The 20,319-nt window shown below is 46.2% G+C and overlaps 2 protein-coding genes across 4 annotated transcripts in view; one reads left to right on the top strand and one right to left on the bottom strand.

Annotated features, from left to right (window-relative positions):
• Positions 1 to 2,690: 2,690 nt before the first annotated feature.
• PANK2 (pantothenate kinase 2) overlaps positions 2,691 to 20,319 on the bottom strand; it is a 291,105-nt gene continuing 273,476 nt past the window's right edge. For all 3 annotated transcript variants that reach the window (XR_014027045.1, XR_014027047.1, XR_014027048.1), the window contains one exon: positions 2,691 to 2,707. The gene's annotated coding sequence lies outside the window, so the exon portion shown is untranslated. The remainder of the gene's footprint in view (positions 2,708 to 20,319) is intronic.
• Positions 6,453 to 20,319, top strand: part of ADRA1D (adrenoceptor alpha 1D) — a 56,877-nt gene continuing 43,010 nt past the window's right edge. The window contains exon 1 of the mRNA XM_081332202.1: positions 6,453 to 8,172. Within this exon, the coding sequence (XP_081188328.1) occupies positions 7,221 to 8,172 (952 nt within the window). The 5' untranslated portion in view covers positions 6,453 to 7,220. The remainder of the gene's footprint in view (positions 8,173 to 20,319) is intronic.

Below are 20,319 nucleotides of genomic sequence, written 5' to 3'. Positions count from 1 at the left end.
GATCTTCTCCTGGCCTCTGCTGCCCCTCTCAGCAGTTATCAGCCAGTTAGGTCATTGCTGCAAATGGCTTCAGCAGTTGCATTGGCTTTAAACTGATAGCAAAACTTGCATGAGGTACAGCTTTAATATCAGTGTTGTTTACAAAAGTACACTGACATTTATGAGTCACGAAAAAATTCTTTGTCAGGGTGTAATGTGACTGGAATATTCCAGAGATAATTCTACAGCTTTCTTCTTCCTTTGAAAAAAAAATCAAAATACATTACCTCGATGATGATTAATGTCAGTTTCCTTTTTTAGGAAAAATCTGGAGAATTGGAGTTCAATTGTCCATTGCGCTTTCTTTACCAAGTCAGGTTTGCTGTATTCCTGGCTAATGTATAACTTAGCCAAAACATACTTCAGCCTTGATTTTAGAGAGTTGTCACCTCTCCTTCCTTCCGCTCTTGAGATTGTATTGTGAATAAACTCAGTTATGGAATATAGAGCATAGGATCATAGGATTAGAGGGACCTCAGAGATCTTCTAGTCCACCCCCCTGCTCAAGGCCGGAGACCTTATACCAGGGGTAGGCAACCTTGGCTCTTTTATGACTCATGAACTTCAACTTCCAGAATTCCTGAGCCAGCATGGGGAACAGTGGCCCCTTTATGACTTGTGGACTTCAACTCCCAGAATTCCTGAGCCAGCATGGGGAACTATGGCCCCTTCATGACTGGTGGACTTCAACTCCCAGAATTCCTGAGCCAGCATGGGGAACTATGGCCCCTTCATGACTGGTGGACTTCAACTCCCAGAATTCCTGAGCCAGCATGGGGGAACTAAGACCCCTTTATGACTTGTGGACTTCAACTCCCAGAATTCCTCAGCCAGCATGGGGAACTATGACCCCTTTATGACTTGTGGACTTCAACTCCCAGAATTCCTGAGCCAGCATGGGGGAACTAAGACCCCTTTATGACTTGTGGACTTCAACTCCCAGAATTCCTGAGCCAACATGGGAAACTGTGGCCCCTTTATGACTTGTGGACTTCAACTCCCGGAATTCCTGAGCCAGCATGAGGAACTGCGGCCTGTTTATGATGTGGAGCATGGCTGGCTCAGGAATTCTGGGAGTTGAGGTCCACGAGTCATAAAAGAGCCAAGGTTGCCTTATACCATCCTTGTCAAATGGCTCTCCAGTCTCTTCTTGAAAACCTCCAGTGTTGAAACACCCACAACTTCCAGAGACAAGCCATTCCACTGATTAATTGTTTTCACTGTCAGCAAATTTTCTTCTTTATTCTATGGTGAGATCTCTCCTTGATGAGTTTCCATTCGGTGCTTCTTGTCCTGCCTTCAGGTGCTTTGGAGAATAGCTTGACTCCCTCTTCTTTGGGGCAGCCCCTGAGATACTGGAAGACTGCTCTCATGTCCCCCATAATCCTCTTCTGAACCTTCACAGAATAGCAGAGCTGGGAGGGACCTTGGAGGTCATCTAGTCCAACCCCCTGCTCAGGGAGGAGCTCCTATACCATTCCAGACAAGTGGTTGTCCCAGTCTCCTATTCAAAACCACCAGCGTTGGAGCACCCACAACTTCTGGAAGCAAACCTTTCCACTTAATTAATTGATTAATTGTTCTAACTGTCGGGAAGTTTCTCTTTAATTCCAGGTTGCTTCTCTCCTTGATGAGTTTCCATCCGTTGCTTCTTGTCCTGCCTTCGGGCGCTTTGGAGAATAGGTTGGACCCCCTCTTCTTTGTGGCAACTCCTGAGTTATTGGCAGGCTGCAATCATGTCACCCCTAGTTACTTAAGTTCGTTGTGAGTTACACAAAGACAATAAAGATATTCTATTCTAGTCCTCATTAAACTAGACCTACCCAGTTCCCTCAGTCGGTCACCCTACGGTTTTGCCTCCAGTCCCCTAATCATCTTTGTTGCTCTTCTCTCTGCAGTTCCAGCATCTTTTTTTGTGTCACGGTGGCCCAAACTGTGTGCAATATTCCAATAGATACTATACTGAGAGGCTGCCACCAAGAAGAAGGGGTCAAACTATTCTCCAAAGCACCAGAGGGCAGGGCAAGAAACAATGGCTGAGAATTGATTAAAGAGAGAAACAACCTGGAATTAAGGAGAAACTTCCTAACAGTGACGACAATTAAACAAGTGGAACAGCTTGCCACCAGAAATTGTGGGCGCTCCATCAGTGGGGGCTTTAAGAAGAGACTTGACAGTCACTTCTTCTGAGATGGTATAGGTTCTCCTGCTTGAGCAGGGGGCTGGACTAGAAGACCTCCAAAGTCCCTTCCAGCTCTATTCTATTCTATTCTATTCTATTCTATTCTATTCTATTCTATTCTATTCTATTCTATTCTATTCTATTCTATTCTATTCTATTCTATTCTATTCTATTCTATTCTATTCTATTCTATTCTATTCTATTCTTATTTCTGTTCTGTTCTGTTCTATTCTATTCTATTCTGTATTCTATTCTATTCTATTCGATTCAATTCTATTCTTATTCTTTCCTATTCTATTCTATTCTATAGTCCAATATTTATTCTATTCTTTATTTCTATTCTGTTCTGTTCTTATTCTATTCTATTCTATTCTATTCTATTTTCTATTCTATTCTATTCTATTCTACTCTACTCTGTTCTACTCTATTCTATTCTATAGTCCAATATTTATTCTATTCTTTATTTCTATTCTGTTCTATTCTTTCCTATTCTAATCTATTCTATTTTCTATTCTATTCTATTTCTATTATATTATATTCTACAATACATTGCATTTTAATACAGAACGTTACATTATACAGAACCTCACCGGGAGTGTTTCCAGAGCTTACTCATGATGATGAGATCACAGGGTGTGCAAAACATCCTCAAAAAAAGGTATTTCAAGAGCTCCCAGTTCATAAAAATAAACACCATCACTCCCAAGCTTTGTCCCAACCATAGGATCATCAAAGGAACTATTTCATTCCATTCTGCTTCGAATAATCCACATGGGGAAGAATAAGCATTCAAAGCATGCTCTTCCCTCTTGTTTCATAGCCACAAACCTAATTGGATTAATAAATGGCCTAGGCAAGGATTATTACCTTACCTTCAGGAAAATTGGCCAAGAAGATTATTTTTATTTCAAAACATAACATCTAGGAAGCATTCCGGGAGGGAGGGAGGGAGGGAGGGAGGGAGGGAAGGAAGGAAGGAAGGAAGGAAGGAAGGAAGGAAGGAAGGAAGGAAGGAAGGAAGGAAGGAAGGAAGGAAGGAAGGAAATGAATCCATGCAGAATTACAGTCGGAAATTAAGGGAGGGAGGGAGGGAGAAAGGAAATGAATTCATGCAGAATTACAGTGGGGAAGGAAGGAAGGAAGGAAGGAAGGAAGGAAGGAAGGAAGGAAGGAAGGAAGGAAGGAAGGAAGGAAGGAAGGAAGGAAGGATTTCCTCCTTGGCTTTCTTCTACCAGATGCTTTAATTTCCCCAACTCCAAGGTTTCCAGGGGCCTCCCATCCAAATGCCCACCATGTTTGACGCAGCTCAGCTTCTTTTGGAACCGCCAACAATGTCCAAGGAAAGCTGCTCTCCAGTCCAGCTGGAGTCTTGCCTGCTGCAGGGACCCACCCCACCTCTGTCCCTCCAGGGGCTGTGCAGGTGTGCAGGGTGGCTGGGCAGTGCAGGAGCACCCCTTAGCACCCATCTTCTCCCTGCCCGGTCATCCATGAGAACAATTAACCAGTGGAACGACTTGCCACCAGAGGTTGTGGGTCTTGCTGGAGGTTTTCAAGAAGAGATTGGACAACCATTTGTCAGAATGGTATAGCGTTTCCTCCTTGAGCAGGGGGTTGGACTAGAAGACCTCCAAGGTCCCTTCCAACTCTTGTTATTCTGTATTCTGTAAATGTTCAAAAGAGAAGGATTAGGGGTAACATGATAGCAGTCTTCCAGTATCTGGGGGGCTGCCACAAAGAAGAGGGGCTCAACCTATTCTCCAAAGCAGCTGAAGGCAGAACAAGAAGTAACGGGTGAAAGCTCATTAAAGAGAGAGCCAACATAGAACTAAGGAGAAATTTCCTAAAAAATGAGAACAATTAACCAATGGAATGACTTGCCTCCAGACCGTGTGGGTACCTCATTACTGGAGGAGAATAGAATAGAATAGAATAGAATAGAATAGAATAGAATAGAATAGAATAGGAATAGAATAGAATTGAATGATGGAATGGAATGGAATGGAATGGAATAGAATAGAATAGAATAGAATAGAATAGAATAGAATAGAATAGAATAGAATAGAATAGAATAGAAAATATGGAATGGAATGGAATGGAGTAGAGTAGAGTAAAGTAGAGTAGAGTAGAGTAGAGTAGAGTAGAGTAGAGTAGAGTAGAGTAGAGTAGAGTAGAGTAGAGTGGAAGAATAGAATAGAATAGAATAGAATAGAATAGAATAGAATAGAATAGAATAGAATAGAATAGAATAGAATAGAATGGAATGGAATGGAATGGAGTAGAGTAGAGTAGAGTAGAGTAGAGTAGAGTAGAGTAGAGTAGAGTAGAGTAGAGTAGAGTAGAGTAGAGTAGAGTAGAGTAGAGTAGAGTAGAGTAGAGTGGAAGAATAGAATAGAATAGAATAGAATAGAATAGAATAGAATAGAATAGAATAGAATAGAATAGAATAGGATAGGATAGGATAGGATAGGATAGGATAGGATAGGATAGGATAGAATAGAATAGAATAGAATAGAATAGAATAGAATAGAATAGAATAGAATAGAATAGAATAGAATAGAATAGAATAGAAAATATGGAATGGAGTGGAGTGGAACGGAGTAGAACAGAAGAAAACTAACAGAATGGAATGGAATGGAATGGAATGGAATAACAAGGGTTGGAAGGGATCTTGTAGGTCATCTAGTCCAACCCCGCGCCCAAGAAGAGATGGCAGCGGGTCTCCTGCTCCAGCGGGGGGGTGGGGGGTGGGCTAGATGACCTACAAGGTCCCTTCCAGCTCCGTTTCTTTTTTTTTTTTTTCTTTTTTTTTTCTTTTCCCCTGCCAGAAGCCCACCCCCCCACGCCAAGACTCCCTGGGACGGGAGGCTACGGCCGGGCCCAGTCGGCGGCGGCGGCTCCCGGTCCTCGGCTGCCCTCTAGCGCCTGCCGGGAGCCCCGGCCGGAGCGCTGGGAATCCTTCAATGGAGCTATTTCGGGCAGCGGCGAAGCCCCGCCCGCCTTCTCGCCGCGCCGCTGCCGCCTCCGCGGAGACAAACGCGGCGGGGACCCTCCGCTCCAGCCTCGCCTCGCCTCGCCTCGCCCCGGCCGGGCACTTGCCGCTCCGCAGCCCCCCGCGCGCGGCACCTGAGCGGCCGCGGCTCCGAGCTGCGCCTCCGCCGCCAACGCCGCCACCGCCACCGCCGCCGCCACCGCGCCGCCGGCTCCGGGCTTTGCAGGCTGGCCGCGGGAGCGGGGAAACTGAGGCAGGCTCTCGCTTGCCCGCTTTTTGCCGACTGAAGGAGGCTGGAGGGAGCTAGAGAAGGGGTGAGGAGGCTTTCTTTCTGGATTCCTTCCTTCCTTCCTTCCTTCCTTCCTTCTTCCCCGCCGTCGACTGTTTCACCCACTTTTTAGCCTTTCTTTCTTTCTTTCTTTCTTTCTTTCTTTCTTTCTTTCTTTCTTTCTTTCTTTCTTTCTTTCTTTCTTTCCTTCCTTCCTTCCTTCCTTCCTTCCTTCCTTCTACTGTTTCACCCACTTGGTCCTTTCTTGCGCTTGTCCTTCTTTCCTTTCCTTCCTTTTTTTTCCCTTCTTCCCTTCCTTCCGTTATTTCACCCACTTTATCCTTTCTTTCTCTGGCGCTTGTCCTTCCTTCCTTCCTTCCTTCCTTCTACCCTTCCTTCCTTCTATTATTTCACCCTTTATCCTTTCTTTCTCTGGCGCTTGTCCTTCCTTCCTTCCTTCCTTCCTTCCTTCCTTCCTTCTTCCCTTCCTTCCTTCTATTATTTCACCCTTTATCCTTTCTTTCTCTGGCGCTTGTCCTTCCTTCCTTCCTTCCTTCCTTCCTTCCTTACTTCCTTCTTCTCTTCCTTCCTTCTATTATTTCACCCTTTATCCTTTCTTTCTCTTGTGCTTGTCCTTCCTTCCTTCCTTCCTTCCTTCCTTCCTTCCCTTCCTCCCTCCATTCTTCCCTTCCTTCCTTCTTTCCTTCCTTCTATTTTCACCCACTTTCTCCTTTCTTTCTCTTGTGCTTCTCTTCCCTCCCTCCCTCCCTCCCTCCCTTCCCTCCTTCTCTTATTTCACCCACTTTCTCCTTTCTTTCTCTTGTGCCTTTCCTCCCTCCCTCCCTTCCTCTCTTTTTTCCTTTTCTTCCTTTCCTTTCCCTTCCCTTCTTTTTTCTCCCAGATCACGGAAGGGTAAAGGGCCCTCAAAATAGCTCAGCTGTCAAACATTCCGGTGAAGAGCGCTTGGCGGGGGGGGGGGGCTGTGCCTTAATATTTGCTATAACCCGAAGAGGAAAGGAGAATAGACGCCCGAAGGCAGGCACGTCGGTTGGGGAGAAGCCAAGAGAAGGCGGACTTCTTGAGATCCAGCTCCTTTGTGGAATAAATCTGCCCGGGATGTGTGGCTGGAGACTGAGAAAGGGGTGAGAAATGTTTGGACAAAGTCGACCTTCGCAGGAATTAACTGCAAAGGACAGGAGATAGTGAGAGAGAGGAAGGAAGGAAGGAAGGAAGGAAGGAAGGAAGGAAGGAAGGAAGGAAGGAAGGAAGGAAAAGAAAGAAAGAAAGAAAAAGAAAGAAAGAAAGAAAGAAAGAAAGAAAGAAAGAAAGAAAGAAAGAAAGAAAGAAAGAAAGAAAGAAAGAGGAAGGAAGGAAGGGAAAGAAAGAAAGAAAGAAAGAAAGAAAGAAAGAAAGAAAGAAAGAAAGAAAGAAAGAAAGAAAGAAAGAAAGAAAAAGAAAGAAAGAAAGGAAGGAAAAGAAAGAAAGAAAGAAAGAAAGAAAGAAAGAAAGAAAGAAAGAAAGAAAGAAAGAAAGAAAGAGAGGGAGGGAGAAAGAGAGGGAGAAGGAAGGAAGGATTATCTCCACATGCTAAAAAAAGGGGAGGGGGCTTTGGGATTTTTCAGCAGGGGTCAGCCTTCCTGCTAGGATGTGCTAGGGGGCGTGGGACAGACGTGGCTGTCCTTCTTCTCCCCGTTGCGCTGCCGAGCCCGTCCCCAATGGAGACTGAGCCGTTTTAAAAAAGAATGACTTTCTCTGACCGGATTAATGCCAGCTTGAATGGGAACCACACAGGAGACCTCGGTGGGATTAACGGGTCCTGGATCAGAGAAGATGTCCACTCCGACAGCAGCAACGCCTCCGCGGCGCCGGGACTGAGCCTTCAGTCGGTGGGCGTGGGGGTCTTCCTCGCCATCTTCATCCTCCTGGCGATCGTGGGCAACATCTTGGTCATCCTCTCGGTGGCCTGCAACCGTCACTTGAGGACGGTCACCAACTACTTCATCATCAACCTGGCCATCGCGGACCTGCTGCTCAGCACCACCGTCTTGCCCTTCTCGGCCACCTTGGAGGTCTTGGACCTCTGGGTCTTCGGCCGCATCTTCTGCGACATCTGGGCGGCGGTGGACGTCCTGTGTTGCACCGCCTCCATCATGAGCCTCTGCATCATCTCGGTGGATCGATACATTGGGGTCAAGTACTCCCTCAAGTACCCCACCATCATGACGGAGAAGAAGGCCGTGGTGATCTTGGGGGTGGTCTGGCTCTCCTCCATGGTCATCTCCATCGGACCCCTCTTGGGTTGGAAAGAAAAGCCTCCGGAAAGCGACCAGTTCTGCACCATCACGGAAGAACCGGGCTACGCCATCTTCTCGTCCCTCTTCTCCTTCTACCTGCCCCTCTTGGTCATCCTGGTGATGTACTTCAACATCTACGTGGTGGCCAGGAGGACCACCAAGAGCCTGGAAGCCGGGGTCAAGAAAGAACGGAGCAAGTCCATGGAAGTGGTGCTCAGGATCCATTGCCGGAACGTCCTGGAGGATTCGTTGGCCAGCACCAAGAGACATACTTTCCGAAGCTCTCTCTCCGTCCGGCTCTTGAAGTTCTCCAGGGAGAAGAAGGCAGCCAAGACCTTGGCCATCGTGGTCGGAGTCTTCATTCTCTGCTGGCTACCCTTCTTTTTCGTCCTGTCTTTCGGTAAGTAGGACCCCCCTTGGACTCATCACCTTTCCAGGGTTGGTCATTGGATCGGTTAAGCAAGTGGTATGGCCTGGCCGTGTTTTATCTCCGGTTCAGAAGAAATAATTCTCTCTTCTAGAAGAGATCAAGCATGGAGATTCTTATTCTCCAGTTGGACCTTCCAGTGTGGCCCGACAAACATTTGGCTTTAAATCCAAATTCAGGGGTCCTGGGGGCTCTCTGAGCTGGGTGGTTTTCTTGCAGACGTTTGATGACCCATCTAGGTAACATCATCAGTGCTAGAAGGGAGAAGGGTTTGTGGAGAGGAGGAGGAGGAGGACTGTGGGGTCCTTGGTGCTCTCTGAGCTTTTTTGCTTTCTTGCAGATGATTCATGACCCAAATTAGGTAACATCATCAGTGGTAGAAGGGAGAAGGATTTGTGGAGAAGAGGAGGAGGAGGAGGAGGAGGAGGAGGAGGAGGAGGAGGGGGAGAACTGTGGGATCCTAGGTGCTCTCTGAGCTTGGTGGCTTTCTTGCAGATGTTTCATGACCCAAACTAGGTAACATCATCAGTGCTAGAAGGGAGAAGGATTTGCTGAGAGGAGGAGGAGGAGGAGGAGGAGGAGGAGGAGGAGGAGGAGAACTGTGGGATCCTAGGTGCTCTCTGAGCTTGGTGGCTTTCTTGCAGATGTTTTATGACCCAAACTAGGTAACATCATCAGTGCTAGAAGGAGAGGGTTGTGCAGGGGGGAGGAGGAGGAGGAGGACTGTGGGATCCTAGGTGCTCTCTGAGCTTGGTGGCTTTCTTGCAGATGTTTTATGACCCAAACTAGGTAACATCATCAGTGCTAGAAACCCCACTCCCTTCTGGCACTGATGATGTTACCTAGATGGGTGATGAAACGTCTTGAAGAAAACAAACTAAGCTCAGTCAGGGCCCACTCATCTCAACCCTGAGCTACACATATCAATCCAAGTTCAATTGGCTACCTTTGGAGACACCAAGAAACCTTGCCGCTAACCACGATCTCCCCCGTAAAGTTGCGAAACCCTAACCCTAAACACGTCTATGGAGATTCTCCGTCCTCCAGGTTGTCCCAAAGATGCTTTTTTATTTTGGTTTTTTTTTCAGGAGGCAACTGAACTTCCTTGTTTTTCTTGGAAGACGTTTTGCTTCTCATTCCAGAAGCTTCTTCGGCTCCGACCGGATGGCGGCGAAGGGAAAGATGAACTGAAGAAGCTGCTTGGGTGAAAAGCGGAACGTCTTCCAAGAAAAACAAGGAAGTCCAGTTGCCTCCTGGGGGGGGGGGAAAGCATCTTTGGGGGGGCTCCCTAAAAACACTGTTGGGGGACCCAACCGAGATAGGGATTTCCTCATTTAAATCCCTTTTTTAATGGCCACCCAGCCGTTCTACCCATCATGAACACCACATTGAGGACGGCAAGATGTAAATAAATAAAGAAATAAATTTTAAAAAAAACCCGTTTCTCTCGCAAAGCTAAGAAGAGACTGGAGAGTCACACCCAGACTCGACTTCTGTTCGACATTTGCCAATAACACAATGCCGAAAGAAAGCCATGGGCTACTTTTGCAGTACGATGAGGCCACACCGCTTTGGCTGGGCGTTTTTTGGCACCCAAATGGCCACAAGCGATTTGACATCGGAAACGTCACTCCGTCTGCTTTTAAGACTCGGGACCTTTTCTGTCGATTCTGACCAAGGTAGAAGCTTTGCAGCCTGTTGTTGTTGTTGTTGTTGTTGTTAGTTTGCAGCCTGTTGTTGTTGTTGTTGTTGTTGTTAGTTGCGAAGTCGCGTCTGACCCATTGCGACCCCACGGACCACGTTCCTCCAGGCCTTCCTGTCCTCTGCCATCTTCTGGAGTCCATTTAGGCTCACGCCTGCTGCTTCGGGGACTCCATCCAGCTACAACCAATAGCGCAGCTAATAATTCGGGAGTTGTATAGGAAAAAAAAAAGCACTTGAAGTGCTCACGGGCGTGGAATCTCTCTTGAATGTTTGTCCTGTCTTTAGTGAGAGACCCCAAAGCCTTATCCTAACAAACTTTGGCTAGTTCAGGGGTCTCTTTCACAGAGGCCTTATCCCATCCCTTTTGCGGACGTTGCAGAGATGCAGCTCACAGATTCCAAAGGGGTCCTTGGGACCCCCACCTGTTTTGCTGGACCCCTCTAGAAACAACTTTGGGATTTATTTGAGCCTGGCCCCTGAAGGATGGGGCTGAGCTGGTCCTGATGGCAAGCTGAAAAGGTCCCCTTTGTCCAGCAGAGAAGTCCTCTCAATTGAGGCAGATGATTGCAACCAACTAGGAGACGGCCTCTAGTCAACCGGGACCGAACTCGAAAAGGGAAGCAGTGATGAGATCTTGTTGAGGTCTCCTAGGAAATCTCCGAGCTGTTGAGTAGACCGAGAAGTCCAAAGAAACTCTTAGAACAAAACCGTGGTAGCCTCCTTCTCTTTTTGGTGCCTAGAAGACTAGGTGGACATCTCCATGAAATTACTAGAAGTCAAGCTTTGCCCTTCTTCCTATCTCAGAGGTAGGCAACCTTGGCTCTTTTATGACTCGTGGACTTCAACTCCCAGAATTCCTGAGCCAGCCCTGCTGAGGGGAAAGGGAGAGAAGTCCACAAGTCATGAGGGGGCCATAGTTCCCCCAATGCTGGCTCAGGAATTCTGGGAGTTGAAGTCCACAAGTCATAAAACGGCCATAGTTCCCCCATGCTGATTGAGGAATTCTGGGAGTTGAAGTCCACAAGTCATAAAAGAGCCAAGGTTGCCTACCCCTGGCCTAGGCCTAGGCCGCTTTATAACTCGTGGACTTCAACTCCCAGAATTCCTGAGCCAGCCATGCTGAGGGGAAAGGGAGAGGTTTCCAAGCTGAGCCGTGCTGGGTCAGGAATTCTGGGAGTTGAAGTCCACGAGTCATGAAAGGGCCAAGGTTGCCTACCCCTGTCCTAGCTCATTGGGCTGGAAGTGGACCGATTGATTTCAAAGGTAGCCCAGTTTTGCATCGAAGGTGCCCTTTGAGCCAGAGGTTGTCATCACTGCAGATCCACTCAGATTAGGCCAAGTGGCTTCTAGATCTTCCTCTAGATCTCCCTGCCCGAAGATCTGCACCCGCTAAGAAGTCCATCCGATGCCAAAGCAGAGATCTTTAGGGGGAAACAGGAACAGATTCTCGTGCCATCCCCTGCTTTAAAAAAAAATGTTGGGAAGAGGTGGGCTTTGTCTTTTGAGATCTCCCCTCCCCCAAAAAGAGATCCTTCTGCCATCCCAAATTCCTCCCTTCCAAAATCAGATCCAAAATATACCGAGGTGGGGTTGAGGAGAATCTTTTCCTGCAGCTGATCCCTAAATAATGCTATTTTGCTGAGAGCCAAGTCAATAACAGCCTCACCCTAGCGTAAATCTCTTGCAACAGCTAATATTCCCCGGAAATAGATTGTGCCCCCATGTTCAGGCAGTGTGTTTCTGAACGGCGGGGGGGCGGGAGGAGAAGCAGTTACATTTCTTTGCATCCTGCTGATGGATTCCCTTTTTTTAACACCAGAGGACTTTAAATGGACCGTCGACGTGCTTTTCATTGCATGCAACTGGAAAGCTTGTCGTTCTTGGTGGCTTGCGTGCCTGCAGGTTGGGCAGGGCTGATGGGAGCTGTAGTCCGACCGGGTCTGGAGAATCCCGGCTCTTCCTGTCCTGTTGCATTTCCTGCTTCCTTAAATCAGCGCCGCGCTGAAATCCTCAGTAAAAAAATATCCCTCACCTCACCAAAGATATTTCCCACAATAATCCAGCCACCTTCTCTCCAAGATCACCAACTTCCCATTCACATCCTCAGCAATCTGTCCCTTAAAAATGCCTACGGGGAGTCCTCGCCTTACGACCGCCGCGGAGCCCAAAATTTCTGTCCCCAAGCCAGACACTTGCTAAGTGAATTTTGCCCCTTTTCACGACCTTTCTGGCCGCCGTTGCAAAGTGAATCGCCACGGCTGTTAAGTCAGGCACACGGCTGTTAAGTCCTTCGGGCTTCCCGCATGGACTCGGGCTTCGTCAGAAGGCCGCAAAAGGGGATCACGTCACTCACACACACACACACACGCATACACACCCGGGACACTGCGACTGTCATAAAGAGGAGTCAGTTGCCAAACGTCCTAATGGGTTGATCAGGTGACCACGGCGATGCTCGTAAGGGTGAAAAACGGTCCTGTCACTTTTTTCAGTGCCCAAGTTTGAACGGTCCCTAAGCGAACTCTTATAAGCTGAGGACTGCCTGTATTTCCGAACAGCTTCCCTATAATAATAATAATAATAACAACAACAACGATATCTGTAATACCATCAAACATCCACATCTGCCTATCCCAGGTCCTTGGTAAGGACTCGATAGGTAGACAAAAAGGCCAAATCCAGTCTGACCATCTGGCTGACTGTGCGATGATCAATTATTATTATTATTATTATTATTATTATTATTATTATTATTATTATTATTATTATTATTATTATTATTTTATATTATTATTATTATTATTATTATTATTATTATTATTATTATTATTATTATTTTAATTGGGGTTTTAACTGGGGTTTTATATGTTTTACATTTTTTCAGGGATTTAGTTTAATCTTTTTAATTGTTCTTAATTTTTGTATTTACGTTTTTTATGCCCTGTAAACCGCCCTGAGTCCTACGGGAAAGGGCGGTATATAAATTCATTAAAATTAAAATTAAAATTAAATTAAATTAAATTAAATTAAATTAAATTAAATTATTATTATTATTATTATTATTATTATTATTATTATTATTATTATTATTATTATTATTATTATTATTAGGTACCTTAGAGGTCATCTAGTCCAACCCCCTGTTCAGGCAGGAAACCCTACACCAAATGGCTGTCCAGTGTCCTCCAATGATGGAGCATTCACAACTTTTGGAGGCAAGGAATTCCCTGGTTAATTGTTCTCACTGCCAGGAAGTTTCTCCTTAGTTCCAGGTTGCTTCTCTCCTTGACGAGTTTCCATCCGTGGCTTCTTGTCCGGCCCTCAGGAGCTTTGGAGAACAGCTTGACTCCCTCTTCTTTGGGGCAGCCCCTGAGATACTGGAAAGCTGCCATCCTGTCCCCCCTCGTCCTTCTCTTCATTAAACTGGACATCCCCAATTCCCGCAACTGTTCCTTTTTCACTCATCCTGCTTTGTGGCACGGGGCTGTAAGCCAATCTTAAAGAACAGACAGGCAGCCCCAAGAACTGCAGAATGTGTAAGTTTGAAGGGAGCAACCAAACCATCTAAGGCAGAGGTAGGCAACCTCGGCTCTTTTAGGACTCATGGACTACAACTCCCAGAATTCCTGAGTCAGCTTAGCTGACTCAGGAATTCTGGGAGTTGAAGTCCATGTGTCCTAAAAGAGCCGAGGTTGCCTACCCCTGATCTAAAAAAAACACCCAGCTCACTTAAAATCATGCCAAGCTGTTTTTTTCTCCGGGTTAGCAACATCCATTCTTCTCGCTACCAAGACCTTCATCAGCCCCCAGCCCCCCGCCTCTCATGTGTTGTTCTTTTTCCTACCTGGAGTTTTTCCCACAAGGACAGGGCCTTCCTTTTGAAGAGCAACCAAGGATTGTTCCATTGGTGGTGTCAGGAACTGATTGACTGAGGTGACGTCTGAGTCTGACGTCCGGGGCTGAGAGGAAGTGACTGGCCCAAATTCACCCAGCCGGCTTTTACGCCTAAGGCAGGACTAGAACTCACCGTCTCCTGGCGATTGGCCCAAAGTCACCCAGCTGCCTTTTATGTCTAAGGCGAGACTAGGTAATCACAGTCTCTTGGCATTTGGTCAAATTCACCCAATTGACTTTTATTCCTAAGGTAGGACTAGCACTCACTGCCTCCTGGTGAGTGTCCCAAAGTCATCCAGCCGGCTTTCATTCCCGACGTGTGACTAGAACTCACCGACTCCTGGTGATTGGCCCAAATTCACCCAGCCGGCTTTCAGGCCTAAGGCAGGACTAGAACTCACCGTCTCCTGGTGATTGGCCCAGATTCACCCAACTGGCTTTCATGCCCAACATGGGACTAGAACTCACCATCTCCTGGCGATTGGCCCAAAGTCACCCAGCCAGTTTTCATGCCTAAGGCAGGACTAGAACTCACAGTCTCCTGGCGATTAGCCCAAATTCACCCAGCCAGTTTTCATGCCTAAGGTAGAACTAGAACTCACCCTCTCCTGGTGATTGGCCAAAATTCACCCAGCCGGCTTTCATGCCCAACGTGGGCCTAGAACTCACAGTCTCCTGGTGATTGGCCCAAAGTCACCCAGCCAGTTTTCATGCCTAAGGCAGGACTAGAACTCACAGTCTCCTGGCGATTGGCCCAAATTCACCCAGCCAGTTTTCATGCCTAAGGTAGAACTAGAACTCACCCTCTCCTGGTGATTGGCCCAAATTCACCCAGCCGGCTTTCATGCCCAACGTGGGACTAGAACTCACCGTCTCCTGGTGATTGGCACAAAGTCACTCAGCCAGTTTTCATGACTAAGGCAGGACTAGAACTCACTGTCTCCTGCTTTCTAGCCCGATGCCTTAATCACTAAACACGAACTGGGTCTCTCCTTGCTCTTAGAAAAATAATGGCACCCCCAAATTCATCTGTGGAGCAAACGGGGAGTAGATTCCAAAGCCCGTCCATATAGTTACCCTGGATTGCTGATGCATTAAGCCAACTCAAGTTAACGGTCAATTTTTATTTTTTAATTTTGGGAAATTGGGATTTAAGACGACAGGAACTTCAGCAGGGGAAAAAAAATCTCCGCTGATTAGTGTTCGTGGTTGGCTGAATATAGCCTGCCCACACTGGCTGACTAAACTTGCAACTGTTGTTTTGCTTTGCATCCCACTCCCAAATTAAGGAAAATTCCGTTGGGAGTGACTGAGCCTTTTTTTCTAGATGAAAGGAAAATTAATTCTCGAGTATTATCCCCGAACGTTATTAAATAGGCTAATATACCAGTTTATAGAAAATATCCAGGCAGGAAACGCAGCATTGGATCAATTGTCTGAAATGGTGTTTTTTTTGTGTTGTTTTTTCAACTTCAGCACCTTTCATCTGTGTGGGCTTCAACTCCCAGAATCCCCCAGCCAGCATTCTGGCTGAAGAATTCTGGGAATTATAGTCCCCACAGTTTAAAGCTGCCCGAGCTGAGAAAGACTAATCTAAAGGACACTTGGCAATGTCCATTTCTAATCAACCTAAGGAGGCTCAGGTGGGTGGGAGACCACTAAGAAATCCAAGAGCTATAAAGTAGACTGAGAATTTGAAAGATCCCAGGAAAAGGTAGCAGTTGTGTTTGTGTTATGGGTTGTGTAGAATTGTTGGTCAGTTATATGGGGATTGTAGGGACGCAGTGGCTCAGTGGGTTAGGACGCTGAGCTTGTCGATCAGAAGGTCGGCAGTTTGGCGGGCCGAATCCCGAGTGCCGCGTAACAGAGGGAGCGCCTGTTACTCATCCCAGCTTCTGCCAACCTAGCAGTTTGAAAGCACGTAAAAATGCAAGTAGAAAAATAGGGACCACTACGGTGGGAAGGTAACAGTGTTCCGTGCGCCTTTGGCGTCTAGTCATGCCGGCCACATGAACACGGAGACGTCCTCGGACAAGCGCTGGCTCTTCGGCTTTGAAATGGAGATGAGCACCGGCACCTAGAGTCGGAAACGACTAGCACACATGCGCGGGGGAACCTTTACCTTTACTTTATATGGGGATTGTGATGTGTATTAAATGCAGGGCCCAGTGTCTTGGAAATCTCGGACCCTTTTTAATCTGAAGTTTCTAGTCCATGTTGTGGCAAAAACCTCTTAGAAAGCGGCTTGCACTAATCTCAGGATGTGAAGCAAGCAGTTCATGGAGAACACGGGTCAGTTTGTTTGGCTCTCCATCCTGCATCGATTTACGATAGGGCAAAAATAATCTACAAAATAGCTTGGGTGGGTTGCAAGAAATAAGGCATCAATAGAAGTAACATGTATTTGGTGCAAAAGCGGAATTTCTAATTAGCTTCACAAAGATGTGGTAACGCCTGAACACTTTGGAGTATTTTTAAAAGAGAAAATTGGGTCTTAAAAATATTTAAGCATGGCTTTGCTGGGGAATTCTGGGAGTTGCAGTCCAGCATCTTAAAGCTGCTGAGGATAATAAACACTCCTCTAACGGAAGCTAATTGTCCCAATAGCTGATTTTAAGCATGCATGTGTTGTGCCATCTTTCACATTCATTTCAATCCAGACTACAATACACAAGATGAAGCACAATGACTTTAAAAGGAAATGCAAGTCAAAGGAAATAGCCAGGAAAAAGAGCCACAATTTTTGTCAGCCAAAATTTTTGCCCGTTTCTGAAATTTAGGTGTGTTTGTGTGTTTTTGTGCTTGTGTCCGAGAGAAGGAAGGAAGGAAGGAAGGAAGGAAGGAAGGAAGGAAGGAAGGAAGGAAGGAAGGAAGGAAGGAAGGAAGGAAGGGGCAAGAGGAAAAAAGGAAGCGAAGAAGGAGATAGGAAGGGGAGGAAGGAAGGAAGGAAGGAAGAAAGGAAGGAAGGAAGGAAGGAGATAGAAAGGGGAGGAAGGAAGGAAGGAAGGAAGGAGATAGAAAGGGGAGGAAGGAAAGGAGGGAGGGAGGGATGAAGGGAGGGTGGAAGGAAGGAAGGGATGTGAGGAAGAAAGGAAGAAGGAGATAGAAAGGGGAAGGAAGGAAGGAAGGAAGGAAGGAAGGAAGGAAGGAAGGAAGGAAGGAGATAGAAAGGGGAGGAAGGAAGGAAGGAAGGAAGGAAGGAAGGAAGGAAGGAAGGAAGGAAGGAAGGAAGGAAGGAGATAGAAAGGGGAGGAAGGAAAGGAGGGAGGGAGGGATGAAGGGAGGGTGGAGGGAAGGAAGGAAGGAAGGGATGTGAGGAAGAAAGGAAGAAGGAGATAGAAAGGGGAAGGAAGGAAGGAAGGAAGGAAGGAAGGAAGGAAGGAAGGAAGGAAGGAAGGAAGGAAGGAAGGAAGGAATTTCCCAGCTTTAAGAGCCAAAATTCATATGGGAGTATAAAATAGAGCGGAATAAATGAGACAGCTCCTGAATTTGAATTTTGAAGGCAACTGCAGCTAGATCATTTTAGGCAACAGAGCTTGTTCCCACCTTACCTGTGTCAGTCTTATGTGGCAGTGCGGTATAGTGGTTAGTGCTGGGTTTGAATCCAATTTCCCCCTCAACCGTGGAAAGCCCGTGGAAAGTCGCTTATTCGCACGCGCGCACCCACGCTTTCTGCAGGTTTGCACCATCTCCATCTTAGCACCGTTGACAAAGAAATTCAAAACGGGGTAACTTAAGTTTCTAAACTGCGGGGTTTCCCAGCCTCGGCAAAACTTGAAGACCCGTAGATTTCAATGCCGGCTGGCTGGGGAATTCTGGGGATTGAAGTCTACGTGTCTTAAAGTTGTCAAGGTTGGGAAAGCCTTCTTCCAGATCCAAAACAAAAGTTGAAATGCAATGAGATTATCAGATTTTTTTTTCCCCATCCTTTCTGCTCTCTAAATTATCTCGATAAACACAACCACGACCGTTTGCCTTATGTTTGTTTCCTCTGCGCATCTTTTTTTTTTATTGAAAAGTTTTACAATACATTTTTGAATACAAACCCCCCTCCCCCTCCCCTCTCCCCAACCCCCCCAACTCTCCCCTCCCCTCCCCCCTCCCCGACTTCCCAGAGCAAAATACAGGGTATAAAAATACAAACAAACATAATCTAAAATATGCAAACAACAATAAAATATTAAATTCTATCGCACTTTAACTCTTGGTAAAATAACTACAAGCTAGTTATACATCATATATATCCGCTACTTATTCGAATGCTAAGTGAAACTTTTTAGTCCCATATTTATTCTGGATGTAATCAATCCATCTTCTCCACTCCACAATGTATCTCTGTTGCGATTGGTCTTTCAAATACGCTGAAATCTTTGCCATCTCCGCCAAGTTAGAAACTTTTAAAGTCCATTCTTCTATAGTCGGCAGTTCTTCCTTCTTCCAATATTGCGCTACTCAAAGCCTCGCTGCCGTAATTAAATTCAACATCAACTTAGTGTCCACAACGGTGGTATCTGTGATAATACCCAGTAAAAACAGTTGCGGAGAAAACTTTATCCTTTTCTTAAATATTTTTTGCATGTTCCACCAAATTTTAATCCAAAAAGCTTTAACCTTCCTCTGCGCATCTTAAACAAGGCAAGGCATCGTCCGGCAAACTCAACCTATCAAAAATTGTGATGCTTCCATGCCCTGTGTTTGGAAATCTTGCCTGGTTGGGTTTGGTTTGGTTTTTCGATACGGCCAAATCTTAAAACGCCTTTCTGCATTCCTGGGGATTGGAAACGCAATTTCTAAAAGGGAAACGAATGTCGAAATACGTCTCCCAATTGGGTGAAAAAGCTTAGGCAGGAAAGAGAGAGAGAGAGAGAGCAAGGGAAGCCCATAGCAAAACAATTCATTAGCCCAATTTAATTTTCTTTCTGTTGTTTTACCATCAGCCAAATTCTGACCTTTGATTTTGGGTGATGATGGCCCAAGAACTGGATGAAATCATTTACAACGGAGGTCATCTAGAGGAAAAAAATAAATAAATAAGATTGCATTATTCATTTGCAACTGAGGGACTGGATAATTGGAATTGTCTTTAGAGCCCAAATAAATGGGATTTTGTGGTTTTTATGTTTTTTTTAATGACACTTGCATGTAGGGACCGGGTGATTTAGAGACTCTGACAGGGAATAAATCCCTCTGATTGTGTAGCTTTCTTGGCCAGTGCTTCAGAAGCAAAATAATCCAAATCAAAATAAAGGCAGTCCTCAACTTACGCCTAAAATTTCTGTTGCTAAGTGAGACAGTTGTTAAGTGAAATTTTGCAACCTTTCTTGCCACCGTGGTTAAGGGAATCCCTGCAGGGGTTGAGTTAGGAACACGGTCGTTAAACGAAACCGGCTTCTCCCCCCCCCACCTTTGACTTTGCTTGTCAGAAGGTCACAAAAGGGGATCCCGTAACACCGGAGGACACTGCGACCGTCATAAACGTGAGTCAGTCGCCCAGGGTCTGAATTTCAATCACATGACCACCGGGGATGCTACAACGGTCGTTAAGTGTGAAAAACAGTCTTTCCCGCCCCCCAGGAGTATTGTAACTTCAAATGGTCACTGAATGAACAGTTGTAAATCGAGGACTAGCTTTCCTCTTTCCCTTGAATGAAAACGAATCCTTGGAGATGATCATTATAAGGCACTTTGGCTACTCTTGGACACCTGATCTCAAGGGTGGGAGGAGAAAGCAGAGGCCAGAAAGGTGGGACATCTGCAGATAAAAGGTTCTCCTCCCTCAGTGCCCATCTGGCCCACATCTGGCAGCACAGCCCATGAGAAGAAGCTCTCGGCTGGGGACTTTTGTGAAAATGGAGATAAGCTCCATGGAGGGAGAAGAGAATCTTTTTCCCTGCGTTGCCAATCTCTCTCTCTCTCTCTCTCTCTCTCTCTCTCTCTCTCTCTCTCTCTCTCTCTCTCTCTCTCTCTCTCCCTCCCTCCTTCTTTCTTTCTTTCTTTCTTTCTCTCTCTTTCTCTCCCTCTGTCTCTCTGTCTCTCTCTGTCTCTGTCTCTCTCTCTGTGTGTGTGTCTCTCTCTCTTTCTCTCTATCTCTCTGTCTGTCTCTCTCTGTCTCTCTCTCCCTCCCTCCCTCCTTCTTTCTTTCTTTCTTTCTCTCTCTTTCTCTCCCTCTGTCTCTCTGTCTCTCTCTCTGTGTCTCTCACTCTCTCTCTCCCTCCCTCCCTCCCTCCTTCTTTCTTTCTCTCTCTCTCTCTCTCTCTCTCTGTCTCTCTCTCTGTGTGTGTCTTTCTCTCTGTCTCTCACTCTCTCTCTCCCTCCCTCCCTCCTTCTTTCTTTCTTTCTCTCTTTCTGTCTCTCTGTCTCCCTCCCTCCCTCCTTCTTTCTTTCTTTCTCTCTCTTTCTCGTTTTGTCTTCCCTCCTTTCTTTCTTTCTCTTCTCCTCCTCCTCCCTTTTCTTCTCCCTTTTCTTCTCCTTCTCCTCCGCCTTTTTCTATTTCCTCTTCCTCCTTCCCCATCCTACCTTCTT

This window comes from Vipera berus (assembly GCF_964194415.1).
Source record: "Vipera berus genome assembly, chromosome: 7".
In the NCBI taxonomy this organism is placed as follows: domain Eukaryota; kingdom Metazoa; phylum Chordata; class Lepidosauria; order Squamata; family Viperidae; genus Vipera; species Vipera berus.
The sequence above is the reverse complement of the archived record's forward strand: the minus strand, read 5'-3'. Positions and strand labels throughout refer to the sequence as shown.